Raw genomic sequence first — 9,929 nt, 5'->3', positions numbered from 1 at the left:
CCATAAGCATCAATACTTAGTATTTTCAAAACTGAACTTGAGCCCTTTTCATCAAACTCACTTGTTTTCCTGTGTTTCCTACTTTAATGAAGGATGCAACTGAGCACCAGACACGTTGGGAAGAAATCTAGTTTCACCATCCAAGTAAAAGTGAAAGTTAACATGTTGAATTTCATTCTAGGCTCTTCCCTAAGCATGCCATTTATTTTCTATAATTGTGTTCATAGCACTTCTAAATTTCTTTAAAGAACATTGACGATTTAGGTTTACTTTTTTCTTCTTATGTCAATATTGATCATTTTCTCCTGCCCTTGGACATGGGAGCTCCTGATTCTTGGGATTTTGGACTCCAGAACTTACTCCAGTGGGTCCTTCTTGTTCTCAGGGCTTTAGACTCTTACTGATTTATACAAATGGCTTTCCCGGTTCTCCAGCTTGCAGAGTTCTTATTGTGGCATACCTCAGCCTCTATAATAGTATGATCCAACTTCCATAATCAGTCTCCTCTTACATATCTATTAGGTCACTGGGAAAGTCATGACATATTTTTCTATGTTTTTCAGTGCAAAAATGTATCATGACTTTCCCAACGACCCAATATATCTATATATCCTATTGCTTCTGTTTCTTTGAAAAACTCTAACTCATACAGTTTTGGTAAGGAAAGTAGTTCTAGAGTAACAGAATGTTAAAGATGAATTTTCTGAATTGGCTGTGGGGTTTCTGAAATAGGCTCTCTAATCTGATTAGATTTAAAGATGCTAATGACTATTTTATTGTAGTAAAGAGAGTACTGATAATCCATGGTGTGAACTATTTATAGAGATATGTAAAATATCTGCTTTGAACACCCCCAATCAACATTTATAAGAAGCAAGAAGTTTGGTGATGCTGTATATAATATTTTGAGACATTTTTTAGAAAACTAAGGAATGTAATGACATTGATTAGTTGCTCCTACGTTGCCTGACAAAGTGTGAAAGAAAAGGATGAATTTAGGGATTCAAATTCCCAACTCAAACCTTGCATATATGATTTAAGAGCTTCTAGCTGTACCCTGAGAAAAAGTCTTACTTCCTGTCACTGCAGGGATAAAATTGCTGAAAATCAAACATAGGGTTCCATTCTGCTACTGGCTGAATTACAGTGCAAGTTGAATTCCCAGCCTTGTATGGTATCTACTGTTAAAGTAAGGGCATTAATTAGGAAAGAATGGACCCTGTAAACTAGGATGGGGATGTATGAGAAAACCCTGATGAAGCTGGGACATTGAGCCCCTAAATTCTGATGAGTCTTCTTTGTCAATGAAGAAGTCTCTCTCTGCACTGCCAGTAAAACTGGCTTCCTCAATCCACAGTGGGAGACGTCCAGAAGACATACTTTCACCAATATTTTGTTGGAGGGACAAATTTGTGAGGGGAGCCCCAACATCCTCGAAGAGCTGTGTAGACCAGACCTCATAGAGGGAACCTCAGCCCAAAACCTAAATACTTTGCAATTTCATTTTTAATTCATAAATTATTTAGAAATTATGATTTTTACTATTTAAATATATTAATTTTATTTTATCATTTATTGTCAGTTTTAATTTTATTGCTCATGATCTGAAAATGGTTCTTTATAATTTTGATTCTTTGGAATTTTTGGAATTTTTCTTCTTGGCCTGTGTATTACATAATTATGTGAATATGTAATGTTAATCCTAAAATCTTCAAAGCTTAATGAAATAAGCTTCCAAATGAAAGCTTTATGAGCTACAAAATAGATGTACCAAATCAGAGGCATCTTCAATATTGCAAGATGTTTCCAAATATTTACATCCCATCATTGACAGTGAAGAAAGAGGCTGGAAGATTGTCTCTTTAAGTTTATGCCAGACCTAGAAACAGCTATATCACTTCCACTCACTTTCTATTGCTCAGAATTCAGTTACATAGCCACATCTAACTGTAGAGAAGACTGGGAAATATAGTCTAGCCACATATACAGGAGAAATAGGAATTCAGTTAGAAAACTAGCTACTGTCTGTCAAACCAAGCACATTATCAATTTTTATAAATGATCCATCTGTGTTAGAAAGAAAATTTATATATTACTGGAGTACAGGGTTTAATACAATTAATATTAATAATTTAATGTTAATTGTGTTCTGCAAATCTGTTTTCTTCTTTAGCTTTATCAGATTGTAAGACAGTGTATTAAACTTTCCCATAATGGTTGTGGAAATTGTCAATATTTTTTTCCCTTTCTTTATATCAAGGTTATGTTGTTTTATATGTTAGGTTCGTATACTTTACTGTTGTTATATATTCTGGTCTATTTATTACTTTTATCATTATATAATATTTCTTATTCTTGTCAATGATCTTTGGCTTAAATTCTCTTATAATTGTTATTAATGATGTCATACTTTCTTTTGGTTAGGTTTTGCTTGATAGTCAATTTTTTTTTATATATGGACTTTATTTTAATTAAAATTTATTGGGGTGACAATGGTTAGTAAAATTATATAGGTTCCAGGTGTACAACTCTGTAATACATGATCTATATTTCACATTGTGTGTTTTCACATTTAGCTTGTCATGTTGTTTTAGGTTTATCTCTTATAAGTAGCTTATGATTAGAATTTAAAATGTTTAATTTAATGTTTGATTTTTTTTAAAGATTTTATTGGGGAATTGGGGGAGGGAACAGTGTTGGGGAATCAGGAAGGGGAACAGACAAGTTGCTGTCCTTTTGTTCTTCAGTCTAGTTGTAGAGGATGGCGCTTCATGGCGTATGTTGGTATTGTGATCATTGGCACTCTTCCCGGCTGAGGCAGTCGCTCCCCGGCCATTGGACAGCCGCTCATGGCCCCTCACAGCAGCTCACGCTGGCTGCTGACCACTCACAGTAGCTCACAGCAGCCCACTGCAGCCCCCCTGCAGGCTATGCTGTCCCCGGCAAGTCACAACAGCCCATCTCCATACCAAGCTGTTGTTCAGCATCTTAGCTGTAGAGGGCGCAGCGTCACTGGCCCTCTATGTGGGATTCGAATCGGTGGCCCTGCTGCTAAGAGTTCTCAAGCCAACTCTTAATCAACGAGCCACTCGGCCAGCCCTGATCTTTTGGTTCACATATTTATTTCATTTTTATTTATTTCAAGTATTATTGTGTTTTCTATTTGCCATGTACTCTGTTTCTTTTTTTCTTATTACTTGCTTCTGTTGGATTGATAGAATTTTATTCATCCCTTTTCTCTCTTTGAAAATGTGTGCATTGTATATTGTTTTTTTCACCCCTTAAGAACACTCAAATGTCAAATATTTCATAACAGAATCTAAAGTTATCGTGTGAGTATATGATACATACTATAAGCAACTATTGCTTTTATCTAAATCCTCTTTGATCTTTTATGTATTCCCCCCTTTTTTTAAACACAAATATTTAATTCTCCTTTCCTTTTAAACACAAAGATTATGTTCTTTACTTTATAGTCAGTATTTAATTATAATACTAATATGTTCATGACTTTTTTCTGAAATTTTGCTTCTTATAATATTTTCCTACCTTTATTACACAAATTCTCATGCCACAAAGAGAAATAATGATATCCTTAAGAGCTGTGGCATGTTCAAGGTATAAAAAAAGAAAGTTATTCTCCCTTGTGATATTTTCCTGGGTGTTTTTTTCTTATTTTCCAAGGTATTTTGTTTTCTGTGTCCTGGATGGTCTTTTGTATTTCCTGGGGCCAAGAGGACAAATAAGCTATATAACTTATGAGGATTCATTTAGCTTATTTTCAAATATTATGACTAACTTATGAAGAAATTTGAGATTTGACTTTTTATACTCAATGATATTATCTAAAAATACTTACATATCAGAGTTCTCTAGAAGACTAGGTTTTTTTTTTTTTTTAACCCCAAAGAAGCCACCATAACAAGTATTCAAGTGCAGTTTTGGGTTGTTTTGGAATAATTCCAATATAATAATTTACAATTTTCTTAACAGTCAATGTTTTAACTCTCACTGTTTAAAAACTTGTGGTTTTATAATGATTGTTTTTTTTATTAAAATAGTAACTGTTGATTAATTTTCTGCACTGACTTAGAAGTTCTTACAAATGCACTAGGATCAGAAAACAAAATATTTGGTATAAATTGTAGAAAAGAAAATATAAAACATTTGTTTTACAATAAAATTGAAATCCTAGAAAGTACAAGAGATTTTAGTTTAAAAAATAAAATTAAGAAACAACTTTGTTAAGTGATTGGATACAAGATGACTATCCAAAAGTCAGTGAGTATTTATTTTATAGGTATTAAAGATTTAGAAGTAGAAATAAATGGGTAGGCAGATAGCTAACATAACACCTTAAGTATTCAACAACAAAGCGATGATAGGTTTGGGGAAAATAATACTTATAAGTGCAAGTGATATGATAGAGTTTAGGGCCTCTTGTAAATTGACAAGACAAAGACTACTCAAATTAAAATTAGCAGAGTATATGAATAGGCAGTTCACCCTAGGGCCTTTCAAATGGTACTGAATTATTGGAAAAGATGTTGATGCATGAACAGATAAAATAAAAGTAGATAATTATCATATTTATCACTTGCAAAACAAAAGATATGTACAATCTGTTGCTGGTGGGGATGTGGCAATCATGTACTATTGGTTAGTACTGTTTACTTGTAAATTTTACATCTTTCTATTATATTTATCACATGTCAAAGTACATATATCTTACACTTCAGATATCCCAAGTCTGTAACACTATCTCTTATAAAAGAAGGTATCACTAAATAGGGGTATGTCTATACAAGTGTTTATTGCAGCATTATTCATAGTGACAAAAAAACGAAATGAAGAGAGTACCCACAATAGAGGAACGTTGAAATAATTATGGTACCACCATAGCATGGTGTTTTATACTATCAAAAAGATTGAATAGATTTATACCAGCTAGCTTAAAATAATTTCCACAAAGTATTTAAGTGTGAAAATCAACACACTTAAGTTGTGCATAATTTTTAATTGCAAAAAAAATGCATGTATAAATATATTTGTAAGGGGCCTGTCGAGTAGTACATTGGTTAGGAGTTAGCTTGGGATGCCAGCTCTGAGCAGCAGGGCCCAGCTTGGATCCCACATGGGCCAGTGACACTGACCTCTACATCTAAGATGGTGAACAAAAGCACGACCTGGAGCTAGGCTGCCATGAGTCACTGGCAACAGCGTAGGCTGCAATGGGGCTGGTCGACAGCTGGAGTGCGCTTGCATGAGCTGCCATGAGCCTCCATGAGCGGCCATCCAATGGCCGGCGAGTGACTGCCTCACCCGGGAAGAGCGCAATGATAATGCCAACATGGGCCAGTGAAGCGACATCCTCCACAACTAGACTGAAGAACAAAAGGACAGCAACTTGTCTGCTCCCCTTCCCCAATTCCCCAACACTGTTTTCCCCTGATTCCCCAATAAAATCTTTTTATATATATATATGGTATATGTTCACTAATAACTACTTAGGTTTGGATAAAATAATGAAAGACATATCCTAACTGTTTCATTTAGGTTTTCTAGAGTGGAGTGATGAGAATGGGGTAGATAGGACTAGAAATTTGGCTGCCCTAAGGGAAACAAAGAAGCAAAAAAACACACAAAACCTAGCAACAATGTTATCTCATTTATATAGTTATCTATAATGAAAAATACGGCAATGTAAAGACAATAATTTAATTTCTACCTTGAACGAAGTTAATGTGTCTCAAGATTGTTTGGTGAGATGAGTTTTAAATCATTGGGAAATGGTAGATGCCAGCAACACCTTATTGGGAATTTTTTTTTCTGTTTCCATTCCTCGTTTATTCAGTTCTTTAGATTCCACATATAAGTGAGATCATACAGTATTTGTCTTTCTCTGATTGACTTATTTCACTTAGCATAATGTTCTCTAGGTTAAGAAACTGTGGTACATTTATTGGGAATTTTAACATGAAGTTCAAATTTAGCAACTAAAAGATACCAGTGTTCAGGTCCTCCCCAAGTACATTCCCATTCATTCAATATTTCATTACTATAGCAGCAGCAACAAGCAAGTACTCAAAGATCTACAGCAGGTGAAAAATTTACAAATAATTCTACCCACCACTGAAACAGGACTCCTAAAACTATTCCCCTGCTACTAAACAGTGGTGGTTATATTTTGAAATAAGCATCCAGAATAAAAGGAAACAAAATAGTGTGGAAAGTTCATGTGTTTTAGACTTAGGTAGGCTTCAGTTTTATTCTAGCCTTTATTACTACTATCTGTAATCAAGAATATGTTATGACAATAAACCCACATTTATTACCTCTCCTTTAATCTGCCTGTCATATACATGTGTTTAGCTGTCAGTACCAATCAGATGGCTTGGATAAGCACAGGTGAGCCACCAGAGGAGTTTGTCATAGCAAAAATTAGTGACCTTGAATTAGATATTTTCCTGTTTCCTCACCCCTAGCATGAAGATAATAACAATACTACTCACAAGATTATTGTGACAATTCATTAGGTAAAGCACTAATTAGGGTACTATACACATAAAAAGTGTTGACTAGAAACAAAAGAATCATAAATTAATATTCAATTCAGTCATGGAGCATAGAGTTAGGGAAAAATGCTTAGTCAAACTTCAACTACTCAGAACTAATATTTTGGACATTGTGGTATGCGTGTATGCTATCATGATAAAGATTAAATGTTATGTATCATCAAAGAAAATTGTCCACATTGAAAAGTTAGAAATAATGAAAAGATAGTAATAAAAAGCAGCCTTAGAAATTTAAAAACTATTCTAATTACAGCCATTAATGAGAGTTACCAACCATGTGTTCTTTATTAATTCATACAGCATATCATTTTTTATGTGCATTTCAGCATACCAGCATTACTTTCTGTACAACTCTAGGTAAATTGTTTGCTCTCTCATTGCTTCCATTTCCTCAGAATATCAATAAGGATCTTTACTAGAGAAACTCTAACTTCTATTTAAGTTTTAAAATACTATGACTTTATGACCACAAATGAGCTTAATTCCCAGATTTCTACTCTGAGCCAACACTTAAGAGAATCATAGAAGATCTCCTGTCTGTGTCTATGTATTTATTTTCTGATTCCTAAATCTTCTTTCTCCTTCTTCTCATCTGTCATCTCCATTAATTCTTCAAGTTTCTCCTCCAAGTATTTCTTTAATGACCTTCGTATTGCTTCATTTCCTTCCGATGAATGACACAAATATAGAATCTAGAGTAGATAAACCAGATAATTCCAACTTCAATGTTAGTAACCCCACTCTTGAAAACAGTTATGCAATTGTATTTTATTCCTTTTCTGGATAACTCTCCAAAAGTTTCCTCCTACTTCAGTTATACCTCCTCCATTTTCCTTGTTTCAACTTTCATCCCACCATACTTCCATTCTCTTCATTCCTGTCACTATCATATCCCAAATTTTGAATTGACTTCTTTTTCATATTTGCATTGAAAAGAGGGAGAGACTGGGCAGTCTCTTTTCCAAAGGAGTGCTTGACCCAGTGTTTGTTTGGAGGGAGGAAAACTCACAATAACAAAGCACTTCCCAATATTATGGCTTCTGCGAACAATATCAGAAATAGTGCAATTTCTCGATTTTCAGTCTTCCTTGAATCCTCTTTTGGAAAGAGAAAGGAAACAAAGAAAGGGACTTTTGGAGAAGAAAAACAGTAAGTTGAGAACTTTATTCATAATAGAAGATTCTTCTTAACCTCAAACTATTTGTTCTGTTCACCACTTCCATTACTGTTTTCTAATTAGTGTGATCTTTATCATTCTTAGAACCTTAGGCTCAACAAAACTTTTGTCCTTACTGCCTCTAGACTAATTTCTCTACATTTAGTCCAGGCTTTTTATTTCTCATCCCTTCAGGTTGTCCAATGACCAGTAATTCATACTGGTACAAATTTTGCCCAACAATTTAGCTTTTATTTGTAATGTTAGCATGACCTGTGTAGAAGATGCTCAACAAATATTTGTTGAATAAATCAATGAACAGCTCATTACCTTGATCCCTGACCCCTCAAAATACCACACCACAATCTTTGTTACCTCCACAATACTCTCCTTTGAAGCACTGGGTGGTGATGCGAAGACAGGTCCAACAATCCAAGGTAGGACCTTCAGTCACGACTGATAAAGAAAGACAGTTAGAGCGGGGCCATGGCACAGAGTTTCCTTAGCTCAGACATCTAGTATGGACTAGGTCTCAGTCATGTCCAGGATTCTTAAGGTTACATCACTGTGAATTCCTTCTTCCCCTTGCAACCAAGTTTTCTGATGGGTCAAAACCTTCTGTAATTTAAGTCAGATCTCAGGAGAAGAAGTGGGAAAAATGATGTCTTAACTTACATTGGTGTGATGGGTTGCAAGCTATACTTTAGGAGGCCTCTGAGAACCTCCAAAATCTGTGAGGTATCTGAGATTTCATAAGGTAGATTTTGTTGTCCGATATCGTTGACATTCCTCCTTGGAACTGCAACTCTAGGAATTGGGTTCTCAGTGTGACAGGTGGGAGATATAGGACCATACAGAACAAAGGATATGGGAAGATATGACCTGAAACCTCAAGGCATCCAGTGCACTGTACTCACCACAATCTTCAGAACAAGCTAAAAGAGAATCAGAAAGTTCTAAGCTCAGAATCAACTTAGAGTTAGTCATAGTTTAACCCAAGTAGTCATTATTTGATTACCCATTAAGTTCCAGCCATCCCTCTACCGATCCTAAATCACTCTAAGGTGAAACCACATTCGTCCTCTCACCCCTCACTTATTATTTCTTTCACATAATTTCAGTGTTGTTAGATAGCCATCTTTTATTACCAACTTCAGAGAAGTTCTTTAGTACTTCTTTCAGTTTGGATTCCAGGTTTCGGCGGACATCGATAATCTTGCCTTGAAGGATTAAGGCGCCTAAGAGGAGGGTGGAAGGGACATCATAAAATAAGGGTGGCCCGGGCGGGCTGAGTGGCTCAGTTGGATAAGAGCTCACTCTAAAGGTTTGAGCTCTGAGCAACAGTGGTTCAAGTCCAGCCTGAGCTGAGCTGCCAACAGGTGGCAGGATGGCTCAGCTAAAAAAATAATAATAATAAAAAATAAGGGTGGCCCTTCCCTTCAAAATTTAATTCTAATTGTTTTGTCTTGTTTTCCCCCTAAGGAATTTCCTCATACCAGCTTGGGCAATACAATCTTTTAACATTGAAACAGTACCTCACCTTTCCATGTTTCATTGCCCAGTTTATACAGTTCATTCTTCAGCCATGTTCTCAAATTGACAACCTTTTCAACAGCTAGAGAAGAGACTTAAAGTTACAAATGGGGGAATAATTACATTGGCAGAGGACATTATATGGACTCAGGTGCTCTCTTCCCTGCCCCCCTTCTCCCTTTTACCCTCAAAACTCTCAGGGACTGAACCTCCCTCACCCAACACCCGAAGCGTCTTGTTCCCGTGGGAGATCTTGAAGCTTAAATTGATCATCTCCTTAATCTACCGTTCAAGGAGATGAGTTCGGCCAGGGACTTCTGAGGGTACCAGATTTGACACCAAGGACTTAACATCCTCTATGAATTTAGGGTCACATTCCAAGCAGCCTATGACCCCATGGGAGGCTGCCAGGGACAGGGGCAGGAGCAGGCACCACCATAGGTCTCCCATTTCCTTGCCCCAGCAGCCCTGGCCCCAACAACAGGTTGTCCTGGCAACTAGTTCACCTATTCTTCAGAAATCCAAGAATAAGAACCTTGTCCTAGATAATCTGACTCCATCTTCCCCTCCATTTCCATCCCACTTCTAGGCAATTTCATTTCCTTAAGGATCTTCCGTTATTTTCTGACTTTTCCCTTAAATTCAGAGAGAAGGAACTGCCAGCG

General features: G+C 36.1%; 1 protein-coding gene across 1 annotated transcript; it reads right to left on the bottom strand.

Annotated features, from left to right (window-relative positions):
• Positions 1-7,126: 7,126 nt before the first annotated feature.
• On the bottom strand, positions 7,127-9,714 carry IZUMO3 (IZUMO family member 3). The gene is given in 7 exon segments (XM_019652672.1): positions 7,127-7,230; positions 7,233-7,267; positions 7,585-7,672; positions 8,107-8,187; positions 8,880-8,969; positions 9,272-9,346; positions 9,483-9,714. Coding segments are annotated over 7 exon segments (705 nt in total).
• Positions 9,715-9,929: the final 215 nt, after the last annotated feature.

This window comes from Hipposideros armiger, unplaced genomic scaffold, assembly GCF_001890085.2.
Source record: "Hipposideros armiger isolate ML-2016 unplaced genomic scaffold, ASM189008v1 scaffold_184, whole genome shotgun sequence".
Taxonomy (NCBI): Eukaryota; Metazoa; Chordata; class Mammalia; order Chiroptera; family Hipposideridae; genus Hipposideros; species Hipposideros armiger.
The sequence above is the reverse complement of the archived record's forward strand: the minus strand, read 5'-3'. Positions and strand labels throughout refer to the sequence as shown.